Below are 23499 nucleotides of genomic sequence, written 5' to 3' on the forward strand. Positions count from 1 at the left end.
GTAGCCGGCCTGGCCCCTCCGCTGGCACTGCTTCAAGGTCACCACCACAACCACCACCACCCCTACTATTACCACTAACCCTACTACTACCACCACCACCACTTTACTACTACTACTACCACCACCACCACCACCCTACTACCACCACCACCACCACTTTACTACTACTACCACCACCACCACCACCACACCCTACTACCACCACCACCACCACTTTACTACTACCACCACCACCACTACCACCCTACTACCACCACCACCACCACTTTACTACCTACCCACCACCACCACCACCACACCCCTCCACCACCACACCCTACTACTACAACCACCACCACCACCCCTACTACTACCCACCCACACCCTACTACCACCACCACCACCACTCCCTACCCTTCCTTATACCCCACCACCACCACCCCTACTACCACCACCACCCTACTACTACTACCACCACCACCACCACCCCTACTACCACCACCACCCCTACTACTACTACCACCACCACCCTACTACTACTACTACCTACCACCACCACCCTACTACTACCACCTCACCCCTACTACTCACCACCACCACCACCACCACCCCTACTACTACTACCACCACCACCACCCCTACTACTACCACCACCACCACCACCCCCCTACTACCACCACCACTCACCACTCCTACCCTACTTCCTTATTACCCCCACCACCACTACCTTCACCATGACTCCACACTCTCATTACTTACCCTCCCTTCTCTCTCTCCTTGTTTCCAGAATACATGTTATACCTTCCTCGTTACATCTTATCTGTTACGTTATAATATAAATATTAGTGTTACCGAGGGGAGGGAAGGGGGAGGGAGGAGGAGGAGGAGAGAAAGGAGGAGGGAGGGACGGAGGAGGAGGAGGCAGGAAGAGGAGGGAGAGGAGGGCAGGAAGGAGGGAGGAAGAGGAGGCAGGAAGGAGGAGAGGCGAGGAAGGAGGAGGAGAGGAGGAGCAGGAAGGAGGAGGAAGAGGAGGCAGGAAGGGAGGGAGGGAGGAGGGGGAGGAGGAAGAGGCGGCAGGAAGGAGGAGGGAGGGAGGAGAGGAGGCAGGAGGGAGGAGGGGGAGGCAGGAGGGAGGGAGGGAGGCAGGAAGGAGGAAGGAGCAGGAGGAGGAGGGGAGCAGGAGGAGGAGGAGCAGGAGGGAGGAGGAAGAGGAGGCAGAAAGGAGGAGGAAGAGGAGGCAGGAAGGAGGAGGAAAAGAGGAGGCAGGAAGGAAGAGGAGAAACAATCAACCAGTCAGTCCACTCAACACCTGACAGAGACAGGTAAATCATCGTAAACCGACATAAGATTGCGGGAGGGTTAAGTGGAAACAAGGAAAATCGCGAGCGTTACAGGTCGACAACACCAGTCGGGAATTAGAAAAGGTAAATAATTACTTAAAACAGTGGAAACTCCAAACCAGTCTCCCGAAATTCAGTGATACCCTTATGCAGAAGGAAAACCCATCCATTTGTAACCAATAATGCCCAGATAGAATACAAAAGCAGAGGCACCCTCCTGGCCTGCATATATCACGACAGGTTACTCCCATCATGTCCACACCAGGAAGGAAAAAGGCAAGAAGAGAGCTGAGAAACTATACCGCTTTAAAGCGCTTCCTGAAAAATAAAACTCCTGGTGACATCATTTATCACACCGATATTAACTTACCCAGCAGTACCTCTTCATACTATGAGCACCAATCAAATATTAAAATTACAGGTGGTCCAAAATGAGGCCCTAAGATTCGTCACAGGTGAAAATACCCTTCCCAGAACCACAGCCGAGATACATAGAGACCTGAGAATAAAACCCATCAAACAGCAGCTGCACACCCTGGCCAGCAGAATCTGGCAAAAGATAGAACGATCAGAGCAAGAACTCCTTAAAGACTCCCACCAGCTAACGACAACAACCATACATGGTTCCCAAAGTTACCAAATCTCAAAAGGTCCATTACCACCCCCGATCTACACGGCCAGGCAATAGACAACCTCCCAGACCAGCATCCGCCAGTAGGGTCGGCGGAATATGAAATAGGGCCCTTAAACACCCATATATGGGGCAGGGTAGGCTCCAGTGCCCGTACCGACAGACAATAACTAACCCATGACACAACCCTAACACACTATTAGCTTAGTCAGCCCGCCCTCTCTTACCTCCTAAATTTCTTCAATTTCTGAACTATAACTTCCTTCCCCACCTCTAATCTTCATTCACCCTCCTTTCTCCGCTTATAGCCCGAGACGACTCAACCTCCTGAGAGACACTGATGGCATCTACGGTGGCTAGCTGAGGGCGTGAGGAAAACAAGGAGGGAGGGAGAGAGGGAAATAAAAAACAGAGGGGATTGACGCAGAAGGGATAGAGAGAGAGTGTGTGTGTTACTCGATATATGGGTTTTACAAAACTGTGATGTCAAATGCAAACATCATCCACCCCGCTCATCCCTGGTTGGTTCATCAGCTTACCGTGACGCTACACTCACCCCTGGTTGGTTCATCATTTACGCTACTCACCCGGTTGGCACGCTTTACCGTCACGCTACACTCACCTGGTTGGTTCATCAGCTTTACCGTGACGCTACACCTCACTCCTGGTTGGTTCATCAGCTTTACCGTGACGCTACACTCACCCCTGGTTGGTTCATCAGCTTTACCGTGACGCTACACTCACCCCTGGTTGGTTCATCAGCTTTACCGTGACGCTACACTCACCCCTGGTTGGTTCATCAGCTTTACCGTCACGCTACACTCACCCTGGTTGGTTCATCAGCTTTACCGTGACGCTACAATCACTCCTGGTTGGTTCATCATCTTTACCATGACGCTACACTCACTCCCTAGTTGGTTCATCAGCTTTACCGTGACGCTACACTCACCCTGGTTGGCGCATCAGCTTTACCGTCACGCTACACTCACCCCTGGTTGGTTCATCAGCTTTACCGTGACGCTACACTCACCCTGGTTGGTTCATCAGCTTTACCGTGACGCTACACTCACTCCTGGTTGGTATATCAGCTTTACCGTGACGCTACACTCACTCCTGGTTGGTTCATCAGCTTTACCGTCACGCTACACTCACCCCTGGTTGATTCATCAGCTTTACCGTGACGCTACACTCACTCCTGGTTGGTTCATCAGCATTACCGTGACGCTACACTCACTCCTGGTTGGTTCATCAGCTTAACCGTGACGCTACACTCACTCTCGGTTGGTTCATCAGCTTTACCGTGACGCTACACTCACTCCTGGTTGGCGCATCAGCTTTACCGTGACGCTACACTCACTCCTGGTTGGTTCATCAGCTTTACCGTGACGCTACACTCACTCCTGGTTGGTTCATCAGCTTTGTGACGCTACACTCACCCTGGTTGGTTCATCAGCTTTACCGTGACCCACACTCACCCCTGGTTGGTTCATCAGCTTTACCGTCACGCTACACTCACTCCTGGTTGGTTCATCAGCTTTACCGTGACGCTACACTCACCCTGGTTGGTTCATCAGCTTTACCGTGACGCCTACACTCACCTGGTTGGTTCATCAGCTTTACCGTGACGCTACACTCACTCCTGGTTGGTTCATCAGCTTTACCGTGACGCTACACTCACCCCTGGTTGGTTCATCAGCTTTACCGTGACGCTACACTCTCACCCTGGTTGGTTCATCAGCTTTACCGTCACGCCACACTCAAATTCATCAGCTTTTTACACGCTACCCCCCGGTTGGTTCATCAGCTTTACCGTGACGCTACACTCACCCTGGTTGGTTCATCAGCTTTACCGTGACGCTACACTCACTCCTGGTTGGTTCATCAGCTTTACCGTGACGCTACACTCACTCCTGGTTGGTTCATCAGCTTTACCGTGACGCTACACTCACTCCTGGTTGGTTCATCAGCTTTACCGTGACGCTACACTCACTCCTGGTTGGTTCATCAGCTTTACCGTGACGCTACACTCACTCCTGGTTGGTTCATCAGCTTTACCGTGACGCTACACTCACTCCTGGTTGGTTCATCAGCTTTACCGTGACGCTACACTCACTCCTGGTTGGTTCATCAGCTTTACCGTGACGCTACACTCACCCCTGGTTGGTTCATCAGCTTTACCGTCACGCTACACTCACTCCTACACAACACTGATCACTAAGGAACACATCAACTCAGCACTAGACTGACTCATAAACACATATAATTAGTAACAGTTCAGACGATACCGAAAGTCATAAGTCACACCACTGAACTGATCAGGTCACACACACACATTACAGGTTAAAAGAATTTATAAGATCCTAAAAAGTTATTATAAAGATTATCAGAATATTTTTACGACACACCAATATATAAGTAACTGTCTCTCAGCACCAATGGACGGCTACCACCAACACTAAACTCAAGAATGGACTCACGTCACGTTAGCCACCGTCCTGATGAATGACAAGAGACCAACAACCTCGTGTGTGTGTGTGTGTGTGTGTGTGTGTGTGTGTGTGTGTGTGTGTGTGTGTGTGTGTGTGTGTGTGTCTGTCTGTATGCTCTGTGTGTGTGTGTGTGTGTGTGTGTGTGTGTGTGTGTGTGTGTGTGTGTGTGTGTGTGTGTCTGTCTGTCTGTCTGTCTCTCTGTGTGTGTGTGTGCGTGCGTGCTACAGGATCCCAGTATCGAGATCTAAAATTTTCCAGTCGCAGTTAGTTGAGCATTACTGGAGACTGGGAGAGTGAGGGGTACCGGGGACTAGAAGAGGGGGTACCGGGGGCTGGGAGTGTGGTGCCGGGGCTGGGGTGTGGGTACCGGGGCTGGGTGTGTGGGTACAGGGACTAGAAGAGGGGTACCAGGGGCTGGGAGTGTGGGTACCAGGGGCTGGGAGTGTGGAGTGCAGGGGCTGGGTGTGTGCAGGGGACTAGAAGAAGTGCCGGGGGCTGGGTGTGAATGGTACCGGGGCTGGGAGTGTGGGTACCGGGGGCTGGGAGTGTGGGTACCGGGGGCTGGGAGTGTGTTGAACAGGCAACTTACAAGGTGCCGCCGACGTCCAAAGGAAGACTGATTCTTTCCCGGAAATGTGTAAGAATGTCTCTCTCTCTCTCTCTCTCAACACCACATGGTACAAGCACTACCATATTTGTTGTCACTCCAAGCTTCCATCTTTCTCAGGTCCACACACACACACGTAAACAAAGCAACAACTTGATATTATCTACCCAGGAGCCATTTCTTCCACAAGGGAGATGTCTCAAGAGTGTACAAATAGCCGTGACATAATCAGCTAAGATGACTGTACTGTAGTGGAGCCTCACCTTACTCAATGGAGCAGAAAGTAGTGCCGTGACCAGGTGCGTCGTGTGGCCGCCATACTAAATATAGCCATTTGTAATTAACGCAGCAGAAAGATTAAGTCATACCTGACCACAACCAGTCTATATATATACACCACCACCTCGTAAAGTTTACCTGCTGGGCCCACCACCACCCACTACACCACGTGGTAAAGTTGGGCCCACCACCACCCACTACACCACGTGGTAAAGTTGGGCCCACCACCACCCACTACACCACGTGGTAAAGTTGGGCCCACCACCACCCACTACACCACGTGGTAAAGTTTACCTGCTGGGCCCACCACCACCCACTACACCACGTGGTAAAGTTTACCTGCTGGGCCCACCACCACCCACTACACCACCTCGTAAGTTTACCTGCTACAGATTTTCCTACCCACTACACCACGTGGTAAAGTTTACCTGCTGGGCCCACACCACCCACTACACCACACGTGGTAAAGTTTACCTGCTGGGCTGCCACACCCACTACACCATTGACGAGTTTGCACCTGCTGGGCTGCACCACCACCCACTTCACCACTGGTAAAATTACCTGCTGGGCCCACCACCACCCACTACACCACGTGATAAAGTTTACCTGCTGGGTTCCACCACTACCACGTGGTAAAAAGTTTACCACCTGCTGGGCTACACCACCACCACTACACCACGTGGTAGAGGTTTACCTGCTGAATTTACCACCACCCACTACACCACGTGGTAAAAAGTTTACCTGCTGGGCTACACACCACCACCCACTACACCACGTGGTAGTTTACCTGCTGGGCCCACACCACCACCCCACTTCACCACGTGGTAATGGTTACCTGTTGGGCCCACCGCACCCCACTTCACCGTGGTAAAGTTTACCTGCTGGGCACCACCACCACCCACTTCACCACGTGGTAAAGTTTACCTGCTGGGCCCACCACCACCCACTTCACCACGTGGTAAAGTTTACCTGCTGGGCCCACCACCACCCACTTCACCACGTGGTAAAGTTTACCTGCTGGGCCCACCACACCCACGCTGCCCAACTGGATATTGGTAATAGTAATAATTAATAATAAAAACAAATACTGCAACTAATTATAAATGTTAACAATAAATAAGAACATTAATAATAATACCAATACTACTATTACTACTACTAATAATAATAATTATAACAATAACATTAATAATGAAAGTAATGATAAATATAATAAATGTAATAGTAACAATAAAAACAATAATAACAACAATAATAATAATAATAATAGTTAAGGGACCGTGTGGCCAGGTAGCCCCGGGCATCAACCACTCGTCCACCCCTCTCACAACGGGGGAATTCCATCAACCACTCGTCCACCCCTCTCACAACACGGGGGCTTCATCAACCACTCGTCCACCCTCTCACAACACGGGGGCTACATCAGCTCCTCGTCCACCCCTCTCACAACACGGGGGCCTACTACTCCCCACCCCGGCATCAACCACTCGTCCACCCCTCTCACAACACGGGGCCTACCTCCCACCCGGCATCAACCACTCGTCCACCCCTCTCACAACACGGGGGCTACTACTCCACCCGGCATCAACCACTCGTCCACCCTCTCTCACACCTGCAGGGGGCTACTACCTCCCACCCGGCATCAACCACTCGTCCCACCCCTCTCACAACACAGGGGGGCCTACATCAACCACTCGTCCACCTCTCACAACACGGGCCTACATCCACCACTCGTCCACCCCTCTCAACCACGGGGGCCTACATCAACCACTCGTCCACCCCTCTCCCACAACACGGGGCCTACATCAACCACCCTCTCACAACACGGGGGGCCTACATCCAACCACTCGTCCACCCCTCTCACAACACGGGGCCTACATCAACCACTCGTCCACCCCTCTCACAACACGGGGGCCTACATCAACCACCCTCTCACAACACGGGGGCCTACATCAACCACTCGTCCACCCTCTCACAACATGGGGGGCCACATCAACCACTCGTCCACCCTCTCACAACACGGGGCCTACATCAACCACTCGTCCACCCCTCTCTCACAACACGGGGGCCTACATCAACCGTCCACCCCTCTCACAACACGGGGCCTACATCAACCACTCGTCCACCCCTCACAACACGGGGGCTACATCAACACTCGTCCACCCCTCTCACAACACGGGGCTACATCAACCACTCGTCCACCCTCTCACAACACGGGGGCTACTACTCCCACCCCGGCATCAACCACTCGTCCACCCTCTCACAACGGGGGGCCTACTACTCCCCACCCCGGCATCAACCACTCGTCCACCCCTCTCTCACAACACGGGGGACTACTACTCCCACCCCGGCATCAACCACTCGTCCACCCTCTCACAACAGGGGGGCTACTACCCCCACCCCCGGCATCAACCACTCGTCCACCCCTCTCACAACACGGGGGGGCCTACTACCCTCACCCCGTCCACCGTGCAGTTCTTACACATCAATCATAACTTAATAAACACTTAATATTTATCCCAGGTAAAGTTTAATAAGTGTTACATTGATATATGTTAAACACGACATAAACAGACACACACACACACACACACATATATGGTTAACTTGACAGAATACAAGTTATAATTATTATCATTTATAAATTTATGATTTTTTATTAATATAGCTGGCCATTCCTCTCAGCTTCCACCTGTTAAATCAACTACATAAATTAACTCTAGGGAGGCGGTGAGACACTAGGTGAAGGATGCGGCACTAGGTGTGGCACTAGGTGAGGGGTGAAGCACTAGGTGAGGGGGTGAGGCACTAGGTGACGGGTGAGCCACTAGGTGAGGCGGGACACAGGTGTTCAGGGTTAGGTTCCACACATCTGTATATCGACACGTGTCATGACGACTGTGTACACCTGCTATCCTCACCCTACATTACATACATACCGATAGTCCTTCATACATACCGATAGTCCTTCATACATACCGATAGTCTTCATACATACCGATAGTCCTTCATACATACCGATATCATATATACTTAACCCTAAATATACACGATACATATACTCATACACCCTCACAACACATAAATTTATACACACTCAAACAGAGCCATGTACCCAAACTCACACTCTTTACGTAACGTACTCAATATACACACATGAATTATTTCGTATACGTACATGTTCACATAAACGCATATACCCAGAACACACACACACACACACACACACACCAGTGGTTAGTAGAGATACACTATTACGCCTCACCCACCCCGATGAGAACAAGCACTTGCGGTCTCCACTAAACAACACACACGCCCAAAACAACCAACTAACGTCTCGCTCACTCTACAATTGGCCGAGACTTGTGGGGAGACGATTGGGGATTGGGTGGGGGGAGTGGGTGGGGGGAGTGGGGAGGGGGTGGGGGTGGACACTGGTGACAGACAGACAGACAGGTGAGAGTAACACGGGTGATCACCTTACTGTACTGGGGTTTGTAATTGATTCAACTTAAAACTGTAAAGGCAAGTTGTTTATTGACGAGTGGCCGGAGGTTAAAACACACACACACACACACACACATCTACATACATACCTCTACACACACACACATATATATACATAAATCTACACATACATACATACATATACATAAATAGTTCTACATACATACATCTACACATTAATCAACACACGTGTAAATCAATCAAATATCGCGAAAATCTGAATATAAAGAGAATGAAAGCAAACAAGTCCGAAAAAAATGAGACAAAAAAAAAGCGCGAAAATCGGAGTAAACAAACCGTAAATATTGGCGCGAAAATCTGAAGAAAAAAAATAATACGTCACCACCCACGTCACCACCCACGTCACCGGCTGAACAATACCTCACCATCCCAGAACTTTATACCTGGTGCTTGCTTACCTCTGCTGCTATTATTTCCCATTTCCAAGTAATATCTCTCATCCCCGTATTATATATCTATTATTTCCCAGGTTTTAACTACAGTATTTCCCAACTGTCGCCAGCCTCACCTGACCAAAGTTCTCGGCATAGGTGATTCACTCATTTCCCAGCAGGTGGCCACTCACCCTGTATGAAGACTTCTTGTAAGGAGACTACAGTAGCCTCCTTACAAACAGCCGCCAGCTATTTTAACCAAGTTGTATTTTAAGTAACGTCATTTTTAGTCACGAGCGAGCACTATTTATATAAGCAATTAGTATTTATTTTTACAAGCACTAAATCAGGGTCAGACAGTTAATATATATATAATAAAATAACTCATATAGTTAGTAATTATCAAGAAGACATTTGAGTCAGTTTATAAGTGTGTTGAATATATACCAGGTAAGTACAGGCGTGACAGCTTAAGTAACACAGTTGTTACCCCATAAGCCCGTCACACCTGCTGCCTTACCTCATAACATTAAGGTAATTACACTAATTAAAATTACTCATGACAAGTTATCAAGCGTAAAGTAACAAAATAATATAATAAACATAATATTCGACATTAAACTTATTTATATAATATTAACAAACAACGTATAATGTATTAACATGGTCTAAGTCAACTAGAATAGATGAGTTATAATTAATCAACTACAATATTAACAACAAAGTTAATGTTAACAAAGCAATAAGTTAATACTATATAAGAGACCCAATGTTAAAACAGAAGGTTAACGAGAAACAATGTTATATTACAGACACCTAAAGTTAAATCACACAAAACGCGAGTCAATGCTAATATTAACAAGCCCCCCCCCCCCTTAAACAGCAGGATTCTTTCACATTAACAGGAACAAGTGCAGACCGCCAGAGCCTCGTGACATTTCCTCTAGTTGCGTCACTCACTGTTGGAACACTTACTACAGCAGCCTCGGATAAAACTACGACTCACTGAAAATTACGTCGATGATAATACTACCAAAATGTAAGTCACTATCAACAGTACTTACCTTACCTTACCTAACCTAACCTAACCTAACCTAACCTAACCTAACCTTACCTTACCTTACCTTACCTTACCTTACCTTACCTAACCTAACCTAACCTAACCTAACCTAACCTAACCTTACCTTACCTTACCTTACCTAACCTTACCTTACCTTGCCTTACCTTACCCTAACCCAACCTAACCCTATACTTCTTCAACCTAGCCCTAACCTAACCTAACCTAACCCTAACCTTACCTTACCTTGCCTTACCTTACCTTGCCTTGCCTTACCTAACAACCTAACCTAACCTAACCTAACCTAGCCTAACCTAACCTTACCTTACCTTACCTTACCTTACCTTACCTTACCTTACCTTACCTTACCTTACCTAACCTTACCTTACCTTACCTAACCTAACCTAACCTAACCTAACCTAACCTAACCTAACCTAACCTAACCTAACCATTACCTGCCAGGTGTAATAGAGGTATGTACTGTAAACGAACTGGATCACCTCAAAATACTACCCTTATCTGGGGAGTAGATTAGATAAGGTTGAAATTAGGTTAGGTTAGGTTAGCGTTAAGGGTGGTTTGGTTAGGTTAGCGTTAAGGGTGGTTAGGTTAGGTTAGCTAAGGGTGGTTTGGTTAGGTTAGCTAAGGAAGTGGTTAAGTTAAGGAACGCTAAGGGCAAGTTAGGTTAGCTAAGGGTGGTTTATAGGTTAGCGTTAAGGTGGTTAGTTAGGTTAGTTGCTAGAGTGGTTTGGTTAGGGTTAATGTTGGCGGTAAAGGTAGGGTTAGGTTAAGTGGTAGTTTGGTTAGGGTTAGCGTTAAGTGGTTTGTTAGGATGCTAAGGGGTAGGTTAGGTTAAAGGGTGGCTTAAGAAGTAGCGTTAAGGGTGTTAGGTTAGGTTAGCTAAGGGTGGGTTAGAAGCGTTAAGGGTGGTTAGGTTAGGTTAGCGTTGAAGGGTGGTTTGTTAGGTTAGCGTTAAGGGTGGTTAGGTTAGGTAAGCGGTTGCAGGGGTTAGCGTTAAGTGGTTTGGTTAGGTAGCGTTAAGGGTGGTTAGTTAGGAGCGTATGGTTGTGTTGTGTTAGCAAGTATGGTTGTTAGGTTAGCGTTAAGGTGGTTTGTTAGGCGTTGGGGGTGGTTGTTAGGTTAGCGTTAGGTGGTTTGTTAGGTTAGCGTTGGTGTGGTTAGGTTAGGTTAGCGTTAAGGGTGGTTAGGTTAGGTTAGCGTTAAGGGTGGTTTGGTTAGGTTAGCGTTATGTGGTTGGTTAGGTTAGCGTTAAGGGTGGTTTGTTAGCGTTAAGGGGTGTTAGGTTAGCGTTATGTGGTTAGGTTAGGTTAGCGTTAGGTGGTTTGGTTAGGTTAGGTTAGCGTTAAGGGTGGTTTGGTTAGGTTAGCGTAATGGACGGTTTGGTTGGTTGACCTTAAGGCGAAATAAGCTGGAGGTAAATCCTCAAGTGACCTTAAGTAGTACACGAGACACACACACACACACACACACACACACACCTACCTGTAGCCAATAATCTCGAAGGAAAGATTTAAGGTCAATGATATTAAAACAAAAACATTTCCCTAAATATTTTGAGGTGTAATAAGACTCAAAAATTAATTAGCAGGTAGAATCAGACTCAACGGTGTTATGCGGTGGTCAATACAGCACCATACATGGTAACGCACATGACACAATCTTATCAGCCTTATCACTGATAATCTCACCCATCGTTATCTCCCAGCCTGCCACCACCTCAACGTCACGTCCTCACCACAATCGTCAGGAGAGCTGGTAGGACAGAGCTTATCACAGTGTGTCGCACAATGGACCATCCCGAGTAGCTATAGAGTCTGGGGGCCACCTGCACCATTACTGGCAACCTAACACCATACCCCCCGCCCCAAAGACGATTTAACCTAACCTAACACCATAACCCACCAAAGACGATTTAACCTAACCTAACCTAACACCATAACCCTCCAAAGACGATTTAACCTAACCTAACACCATACACTTCTACACCAGCCTAAGATTTTGTTTACTAAAAATATATAATGAACAGAGCCAATCAGAACGTGTCGGGATATTGAGTGGTGGAGAATCAGGTCCCGATTGTCCGTCTGGTCCACTGTTCTCGGTGTAGGAGGGAGGGATGAGGGAGGAGGGAGGGAGGGATAAATTGACGGATGGATGGATGGATGGGAGGGAGGGAGGGAGGGAGGATAAATTGACGGATGGATGGATGGATGGATGAGATGAAAAAAAAAAAAAAAAAAAAAACAAAAAGGAGGAGGAGGAGGGAGGGAGGGAGGGACTCCTTCAGACAATTACTGACCATTTCTCTTCACAATGCCTGGACTACAAGGGCGCGTCACAGGTTACATGCGCCCCACACACACACACACACACGTACGCCACTGCGCAAGTCAATACACACGTAAGCCAGCCAGCACCAAAGACGCACACAAACATACATAAGCAGCTACATCTTCAAATCCAATTATTCGCACACACACACACACACACACTATCATTACATTATCATGACAATGTGACATGTCATACCATAACACCCATGACAAGTTAACAACCCACAACACGTAATAACCACCAACCCATGACCCCACAACACAACAGGGCATGACATGATACAGTAGCAATCCTACAGAGCCTTGAGCCTAATAACACACGGCCCATGACATGTACGACTTAAATAAATAAAGCCATGTGTGTGTGTGTGTGCGAGATTTATAGATTGCCCACGTGTGTGTGTGTGTGTGTTTCTTGTGACTATCAAAACCTCTATCTCTTCTCTGTCTCACTCCCGTCACTTCTCTTACTTTGTCTCTTCTCTGTCTCACTCCCGTCTCTTCTCTCTCAGTCCAGTCTGTCTCCTCTTCTTTCATTCCAGTCTCATTCCCTATACATTCCGTTTCACTTCATCAATCGAATTCAAGTTCCATCCATCAGTAAACACAGTGAGTGAGTCAGGAGGTGCATGACGCCCTGGGCACGTATCAAGATGTCAAGCAGATGACGTCATGTGTTATGTATCAGTGAGTCACAGCAGAACTCTAAATGACGCCACAACAATCACATATATAATATTATATATACTGGTGTGAGTCATATATATTCTCCAGATTTACACTAATCTCTCGTGTCATATACAGTATATATATATATATATATATATATTTGTATATCCCCCCCAGACATATATTAATCTCTAGAAGGAGTCATAAACTAGATCACCCAACACATTGTTACATTTCAGATTGTTTTTTTTTAATTCAGCTTTAAAGTTTTATTTGGTCGTAGAAATCCTGTAGAAAAATACTGTATATATATAAACAGAAAATACACTACACCCGAATAAATAAATATAAAAAGTTACAACAAAAATACAATAAAATAAACTATTATTGAATTTGTTAAAACCCAATGAATATGTTGAGACTACCGTGACGTCACAATAATCATTCATAACCGTTAAGAATATAAGTCCTAAACCATCAAAGGAATCGTGCACTTACGACAACAATGACTGAGGTATTTACCTAACATTTTGTAATTTGGTCATAACACACGCACTAATTAAAGCTGTAATGCCTACCTCCTACACTGCACAACAGGACAGACATTCACAAACACAGCTCCCCAAAACCTACCCTTTTAGATCCCTCCATCCATTCACAAAGACTCGTTTCATCACATCCTGTAAGCACACTACACTACACTACACCCTCCCATCCACAACGCTACTCTTCTTCACCATCAAGACGTATTCTCCCTCTTCACCATCAGATAACTTCAACTTAACCCAACCGTTATATACAGAATCTCACAGAACAAAATCCAAATAACCTGAGCGTATACAGATTCCCGTCATTATAACCACACTGGTAAGTTATTTGGTTACGTTACGCTGTTAGGTTTAGCTATAGTTGGTTTGGTTAGAATATTCGTAGTTTATGTTAGGTAAGGGTTGGTTAGATTTGCTTTGGCTGGGTTAAGGTTAAGTTACTTTGGTTTAAGTTCATTTTGCTGGGTTAAAATTGATAGCTTTAGTTAGGATGAATTAGTTTAACTAGGAAAAGTTTAATTTGGTTAACCTGGGTCTGATTAAGGACCAGCCCCACATAATGGCTTAAGAGGAAAGCTGTTAATGGCTTTCTTGGTCTGTTCTTGATTGACTGTATTTAATTGCTTATCACTGGTTGTATACCTGCAATGTTCATGTGCAGGATGAACCTATGTGAATTGGTCTACATCCAGTAAAAGTTAGGTTAAGTTATCTAAGCGTGAATGAATTACACCACTTTAATTTTGATGACATTTCTTCTTAGTGCCACTATGATGATGACACTCACGCTGCATCCGTTCACACAGCCAACACCATCCACACACCCATCTCCTAACGTTACGACATTTTTACCATCCGGTTGATTCATTTTTTTAGTTTTATGTACCAAGGGCATCGCTAAACCCCTTTCCAACCTTGGGCAGCCATTCTGTGACATTTATAACCCATTTCCTGTCCGATTAAACTATTTGCTAGCAGCCATGCTATTGACAACTACTTCTGATCACAACTGTTATTTCGCTATGGCAAGACGTTCTCTGGGTACCTAGGCACTCACTCACACTTATTACCATAATGTTGGCATGTTTAAATAAAGGACATCCATAACTGTGCATCTTGAAACATCAAACTAGACAAAATACATCAACTTACCTAGATTCTGGGGCATCTTGGGGGCACAAGTAAATCCACCAACTCTCTACAACACATCACCATCCTCCCTTCACATCCACTTCAGAAAACAGGATGCTGGTGGTCTAAGTATCACTAAAGGTTATGACACTCACACTACTGGTTTTACACCGTTGTACAGGCACACATATATAAATACCCTCCACTTCCAAGTTGTTTTCAAGATCACTTGGTTATAACAACACGACCCAACACTCGCCAGAAAATGCACACAAAGACGGTATTGGCTTTCGTCAACCACTCGTTTTTATCCCATTCACGGATCTGGCTGTTATAAATATTTAAGGGACTTTTGAAATAGACAGAAAACAGTGCAGAACGGCTGAGAGAAGACCGCACATCCTAGTTATACGGTCCACCGTTAACTTATCATCGCTTACGCATGTGAATCCACTCGCGAGGATAGGTGCCACATCCCTCTTTCTGCCCCGTCTTTCTCGCTCCCGCTTGTCTCCTTGTTATTACACGACATAACCTGGTGTAAATTACTACATGACTAGGATCATCTTCTAAGGTGATAACAATGTGTAAATACAATTAAATTTGCACCTATAATTCAAGGAAAATGATTCAAGTTATCGATAAGGCCGGGCCAGTGTGCTGTGTACCACGTGACCAGCCAGGGCCAATCCCGAGCCGAGGAACACCAAGGTTCCAGTGATGCCATGTCTCCCCCAACCCACAGCCACGCGCTTTTTTTTTTTACAAACTCAATTATAAGTCATACAATACGACAATGTCATTACTCACCATTTTAATAATATAATATATAATTTTTTTCGAGAAACTGTGGTAAATTATTAAAAATCTAATACAGCTGTGAGAACGCAAGTGTACACTGATGAGTATCTTAAATGGTGAGGAGAATCAGGATAAGAGCAGCGATGTGGCACCACCGTCTACCTCCACAGAGTTGCTATTATGGGAACCCAGCCCCAATGTAAACAAACCTAAACTAATATACTTATTCATAACTCTTACACCCAATAGATAAGAGATGAAGCAGGTTATTTACACAAATACAAACACGTCAGATCAACAACATCTGCCAAACAGGAAGGTGTACTCTTATCAGATATCGGAAAACAATCAGATATCTGTTGTGAAAGAAATGCATTTTTCATTTGGGCCGTTGTGAGTGATCCCTTGATACGAGTTATGTAATAAATGAATTTGACTTACTCCTTATAAATACAAATTAAGATGAGTTACATATATCAGTAGAGTCCACCAATAAAATAAAAAAATTCTGCTATAAATTATACAGAAAATTACGTAAGACCACGTATTAGTATGTGGTCTAATGTAAAGGTTATAGTGTGGTAAAAGGTCTTGGATTACGTAAAGGCAGGATTACCCCAACTTGAGGGTAATCCACCGACTTAACGCGTTACTCTAGACGAGAAGATATTCACACCACAGACGGACTGCACCAAGGAACATAGTACAGTACCCAACCTATCTGAATCCAGTAGGGTACAGAATAGGCTGTAACGTGGGATATTCGCTTTATTAATATAGAGTGGGGATGTTCTCAAGTGTGTATTATGGGAGTCTGTTAGATATAATTCCACCCAGAGAAATCTTGTCGTGGCCGCCAGGAAAACAACACTTAGCTGTAATAAGTTATCGGGCATCTTGGTGATGGCAATGGTCCCGGTCCAGGAGGCAAAAAGTGTTGTTAGTAAAGCTATGAGGAGACGCCCCCACATGATCCTCGGATCCTGCTATAAGATGAATATACCTCCCTCACCCCTCCATTCCCTCCCCTACCCTCACCTATTGACGGACTTCCCCCGCCCCCACCTCTCAACAAGCCTAACCCTGAAGCCAATTAAAGACATATTTATCCTCGTCTATTTGGATTCACAGTAGTGCAAAAAATATATATATTTAGAAACATTGACACAAATACGAGTTTCAATATAAAATAGACGCAGTGATTTACATAATATGGTGAAATATCATACACATAGAACAGAAATATAACGAATAATAATAATAATAATAACCAGTAATAATAATAATAATAATAATAATAATAAAAATAATACTTCAAAATCATAATATCAAAAAATCCGACTCACTCCTGCACCGCGACGGAGTAAAACACGCCACGACCTGTTCTTTACTGGGATGGGGCGAGGAAGCGTGGTTCATTCTTACCATATGTAGGTTAAATACGTCACCAACATGACCTCTCACTGGGGTGTACGTTACTATAATAGACTTGAATATTTTTTAATGTCTATGATGGGATTTTGTGAAGCTGTGTGGATGTTAGGCGATGGACACATACATTCACACACACAAACACACACACACACACACCCAGACGAGGTAAATGTTAGGTTAGGTTATTAATGATCGGTATTAATTCAGCATTTGATTACATAAGAAAATAAGGAGTCTGCAATAGGCCGGTTGGCCTGTGCATAGCAGCTCCTGTCGAGTTACTACCACTCTATCATCCATGAATCTATCTAGCCTCCTTTTAAAACTTTCCAGCGTTCCAGCACTTACTACAAAGTTGCTAAGCTTGTTCCACTCGTCCACCACCCTATTTGTGAACCAGTTCCTTCCTATCTCCATCCTAAACCTAAACTTATCCAACTTATATCCGTTGGTACGAGTCCTATCCTGCTCAGATATTATAAGAACTTTATCTATATCCCCTTTATTGATTCCTTTCACCAACTTAAATACTTATTATAAGTACAAGTGTGAGACGTAGTGACCATGATACCCAAGTAATACTCTCCCCATGACCCCCTCCTCTCCTCCTCCCCTCCCCATGACCTCCTCCTTCCTCAACACGGACGCATCTACTGACAGCCACTTGCTCATGGCCATTGGCCACGCCACAATAATATAATATCTGGCCATTAAAGGGTTGGCCATATATGACAAGTACATCACTATTTCTCACCAGTAACTACCTATCATATCTCCCCGCACTCTTCGTCTTTTTAGGGAATGCAAGTTTAGTTTCTTTAATCTATCCTGATATGGAAGGTTTCTAAGTCCCGGAATCATTTTCGTCATTCTTCGCTGCACCGACTCTAGTGAATTGATATCCATTCTATAATAAGGTCACCAGAACTGAACCGCTTAATCGAGGTGCGGCCTGACTAACGCAAGATATAGTTGCAATAAGACCTCTGCACTCGTATTACTTACACTTCTAGATATAAAACCTAATACTCTGTTTGCTTTATTTCGAACATTAACGCACTGTTTTCTAGGCCGTAGGTCCGGGCTTACAAGTACCCCCTAAGTCTCTTTCACAAGTCGACTTCTCTAGGTTGATGTTAAGGCTGTATACATTGACATTATTTGTTCTTCCAATATTAAGTACGCTGCACTTACTGGTGTTGAATTTCATTTGCCATTTTTCTGACCATTCCTGCAGTTTATTTAAATCCTTCTGAAGTGCATTTGCATCCTGCCCTGAATTAATCTGCCGCCCTATTTTGGTGTCATCCGCAAACTTGCTTATGTCACTGCTGATCCCAGTATCTAGATCGTTTATATATATTATGAACAAGAGTGGGCCTAGTACTGACCCCTGGGGAACCCCACTGGTTACACGGCCCCACTCAGATTTAACACCATCTACGCCTGAGGCAGTTTATCCTTTCTTGTTTATATTGGCAGTGAACCAAACAATGAAGTGACGTCATACATTACTTACTGTCAGACACGTACCGCTACGTCACGAACATCGTCTTTTGTTACGTCACTGTAGACAGATTCAAAGATCTGTCTCTCTTGATGGATGTTAACCTAACCTAACCCAACCTAACCTAACCTAACCCAACCCAACCCAACCTTGCATAAGTATTTGTTTCTGTATTTCTCTGTAACTTGTCATTTAAAATTATCTGCACCTGAAAGTGTTGTGATTTAATTAAAAATTTATATATACCTGTACTGGTAAGTGTACCTGTACTGGTAAGTGTACCTGTACTGGTAAGTGTACCTGTACTTGTAAGTGTACCTGTACTTGTAAGTGTACCTATACTTGTAAGTGTACCTGTACTTGTAAATGTACCTGTACTTGTTAGTGTACCTGTACTGGTAAGTGTAGCTGTACTGGTAAGTGTACCTGTACTTGTAAGTGTACCTGTACTTGTTAGTGTACCTGTACTTGTAAGTGTACCTGTACTTATAAGTGTACCTATACTTGTAAGTGTACCTGTACTTGTTAGTGTACCTGTACTTGTAAGTGTACCTGTAATTAATAACTCAGGTATTTTACAATCACAGGCTCTTTTACTTCCTGGCAGATCACCGGTAAAAGATATTTAGTGAACAACATCCTGGTTAAGTTAATTGCGTCTCTCCCGTTATTATGACGCGAAAAAGACTGGTTTCATCAGGGTGTTTCTTAAAATAGGTGGTGGTGATGGGGTGGTGGTGGTGGTGATGGTGGTAGAGGTGGGGGTGATGGGGTGATGGTGGTGGTGATGGTGGTAGAGGTGGGGGTGGTGGTGGTGGGTGGGAGGGGTGATGGTGGGGTGATGGTAGGAGGTGGGAGGAAGGAGGTGGGTGGTGGGAGTGTGATGGTGGTGTGATGGTGGTAGAGGTGGGGTGGTGGTGGGTAGAGGTGGGGGTAGTGGTGGTAGAGTGGTGGTGGTGGTAGAGGTGGGGTGGGTAGAGGTGGGTGTGGGGGTAGTGGTGGTAGGTGAGGGTGGTGGTGGAGGTGGGGTGGGTAGAGGTGGGGGTGGTGGTGGTAGAGGGGTGGTGGGGTAGAGGTGAGGGAGGCAGGGCCGGTGGCCTGCTGTTGGAAGGTCATTATCATCATCATCACATTACCATTGTCATTATTATACCATAAACACTTTTATCAATCAATATTACTCAACATCGTCACCATCATCACTATCACCACCATCATTAACCCTCCAGCACCACTACTATCACCATCATTAACCCCTCCAGCACCACTATCACCATCATTAACCCCTCCAGCACCACTACTATCACCATCATTAACCCTCCATCCTCACCATCATTAACCCCTCCAGCACCACTACTATCACCATCATTAACCCCTCCAGCATCACCATCCTCACCATCATTAACCCCTCTAGCACCACTACTATCACCATCATTAACCCCTCCAGCACCACTACTATCACCATCATTAACCCCTCCAGCACCACTATCACCATCCTCACCATCATTAACCCCTCCAGCACCACTATCACCATCCTCACCATCACCCCACGTAGTCATCGGCGCACCTGGAGAGAGACGCGGAGACTATTAATAGATACTCAGGTAAACATTTCCAGGTAACGGCGAGGTGGAGGGAGGGAGGGAGGGAGGAGGAGGAGGAGGGAGGGAGGAGGAGGGAGGAGGGAGGGAGGGAGGGAGGGCAGGAATAGGAGGAGGTTGTAATGGAGGAGGTGTTGGCGAGGAAAGTGACCAGGAAAGACTCGGTGTTAACAAGTGGTCCCGCACATTTTGTACTCAATAACACGTCACAACACTCAATAACACGTCACAACACTCAATAACACGTCACAACACTCAATAACACGTCACAATATTCAATAACACGTCACAACACTCAATAACACGTCACAACACTCAATAACACGTCACAACACTCAATAACACGTCACAATATTCAATAACACGTCACAATACTCAATAACACGTCACAACACTCAATAACACGTCACAATATTCAATAACACGTCACAATACTCAATAACACGTCACAACACTCAATAACACGTCACAATATTCACCAACACGTCACAACACTCAATAACACGTCACAACACTCAATAACACGTCACAATATTCAATAACACGTCACAACACTCAATAACACGTCACAACACTCAATAACACGTCACAATATTCAATAACACGTCACAATACTCAATAACACGTCACAACACTCAATAACACGTCACAACACTACGTCACAACACTCAATAACACGTCACAACACTCAATAACACGTCACAATACTCAATAACACGTCACAACACTCAATAACACGTCACAACACTCAATAACACGTCACAACACTCAATAACACGTCACAACACTCAATAACACGTCACAACACTCAATAACACGTCACAACACTCAATAACACGTCACAGCACTCAATAACACGTCACAACACTCAATAACACGTCACAATACTCAATAACACGTCACAACACTCAGCAACACAACTTCAATATTTTTTACCAATTTGGGCGGGAAATTTGGGCCATGAACGTGTTGTGTATGCCGGAGGACAACAAACTCCCTGACGTACAGTGAGACTATTGACGTGAGCTGTGGACAGGACCAACAGCTAACTAACACTTGTATAACCCGGAAACACCACAATACATCAGTCTCCCAAACGCGAATGTTTTTTTAATCACATGAAAAAGTAAAGCTGCGGAATGTACTACACACAAGAGATGCAATTTATTTATTGTCTAGTCTAGTATTACGAACTTGTCGTCATGTTTTTAACACTGATAAAAGTTGATTTTCTTCCTGTGCTGCAGTAAGGGATGGTAGTGGTGTGACGTCTCAGCCCGGGAGGTAAACAACCTTCACTTAGTGTTGTGTCTTACGGTGATTGTGTAAACATGTAACAACATGTAGCTGACATCAACAACATGTAGCTGACAACAATATGTAGCTGACATTAACAACATGTAGCTGATATCAACAACATGTAGCTGACATCAACAACATGTAGCTGACAACAACATGTAGCTGACAACAACAACATGTAGCTGACATCAACAACATGTAGCTGACATCAACAACATGTAGCTGATATCAACAACATGTAGCGATAACAAATAACATGTAGCTGATAACAACATGTAGTTGACATCAACAACATGGCTGAACAACAACATGTAGCTGACAACAACATGCATTATAACAACAACATGTAGCTGATAACAACATGTAGCTGACAACAACAACATGAAGTTGACAACAACATGCAGCTGACAACAACATGCAGCTGACAACAACAACATGTAGCTGACAACAACAACATGTAGCTGACAACAACATGTAGCTGAGATCAAAGAACATGTAGCTGACAACAACAACATGTAGTTTGACAACAACAACATGTAGCTGACATCAACAATATGTAGCTGACATCAACAACATGGAAGGACAACAACAAACATGTAGCTGACAACAACAACATGTAGCTGACAACAACATGTAGCTGACAACAACAACATGTAGCTGACAACAACATGTAGCTGACAACAACAACATGTAGCTGACATCAACAACATGTAGCTGACAACAACAACATGTAGCTGACAACAACAACATGTAGCTGACATCAACAACATGTAGCTGACAACAACAACATGTAGCTGACATCAACAACATGTAGCTGACAACAACAACATGTAGCTGACAACAACATGTAGCTGACATCAACAACATGTAGCTGACAACAACATGTAGCTGACAACAACAACATGTAGCTGACATCAACAACATGTAGCTGACATCAACAACATGTAGCTGACATCAACAACATGTAGCTGACATCAACAACATGTAGCTGACATCAACAACATGTAGCTGACATCAACAACATGTAGCTGACAACAATATGTAGCTGACATTAACAACATGTAGCTGATATCAACAACATGTAGCTGACATCAACAACATGTAGCTGACAACAACATGTAGCTGACAACAACAACATGTAGCTGACATCAACAACATGTAGCTGACATCAACAACATGTAGCTGACATCAACAACATGTAGCTGACATTAACGTTAAAACCATCTGGATGTTCTTGTGTTTACCTGACAAGTATTTAATATTACAGCAGCAGTTTGGTACATTACGAATGTTGGCGACACTGAGGTGTAGTACGCGCGCCATTAGTACCCATTACTTAATAAAATGCCATTTGCTTTACATCAATACACCTTCCAGTAGATACCACATCTATTTTTCATCAGATTCTTAGACTTTGAGTCCACTTAAACTTTAATGAACACGTAATAAGGCGTATAGAGTAGAGTAAAGTAGAGTAGAGTAAAGTAGAGCAGAGTAAAGTAGAGTAGAGTAGAGTAGAGTGGAGGACAACTGACAGTCAGTGTCCGGGAAACACTGAAGGATATTGTCAACACGACCTTGTTCCTGCTGTGCTGTGCGTCACGTCAGTCAGCTACCACCATTTTTACATCCGTTATGGGAAATTTGACGTCTGAGCCTTTTAGAATTCGTGCCATACCGAGCCGTCATCACCAGGTGTACAGTATGCACCACAGTCAGGGGGTGTTTGGAGAGCGGCTTCTACCATCACGGGGTGGCAGTCTGGGACAAAGGGACCGGGAGCAGTATACACGGGTCACAGAGGAAGGTGACTTACCCTTACATCTTAAGTCGATTATCACTGTATCAACATCAAGGTCACGACTGGGGGG

At 45.1% G+C, this 23499-nt stretch overlaps 1 protein-coding gene across 1 annotated transcript in view; it reads right to left on the reverse strand.

The window, feature by feature from the left end:
• Positions 1 to 15422, reverse strand: part of LOC121854859 (histone deacetylase 4-like) — a gene marked incomplete at its 3' end in the record, with an annotated part of 99979 nt that extends 84557 nt beyond the window's left edge. The window contains exons 1-2 of the mRNA XM_042349663.1: positions 15004 to 15422; positions 8309 to 8311 (exon numbers count right to left, since the gene is read on the reverse strand). Coding sequence (XP_042205597.1) covers positions 8309 to 8311; positions 15004 to 15023 — 23 coding nt within the window. The remainder of the gene's footprint in view (positions 1 to 8308; positions 8312 to 15003) is intronic.
• Between the last annotated feature and the right edge of the window lie 8077 nt (positions 15423 to 23499).

Source organism: Homarus americanus, unplaced genomic scaffold (assembly GCF_018991925.1).
Source record: "Homarus americanus isolate GMGI-L3 unplaced genomic scaffold, GMGI_Hamer_2.0 scaffold46625, whole genome shotgun sequence".
Lineage (NCBI taxonomy): Eukaryota > Metazoa > Arthropoda > Malacostraca > Decapoda > Nephropidae > Homarus > Homarus americanus.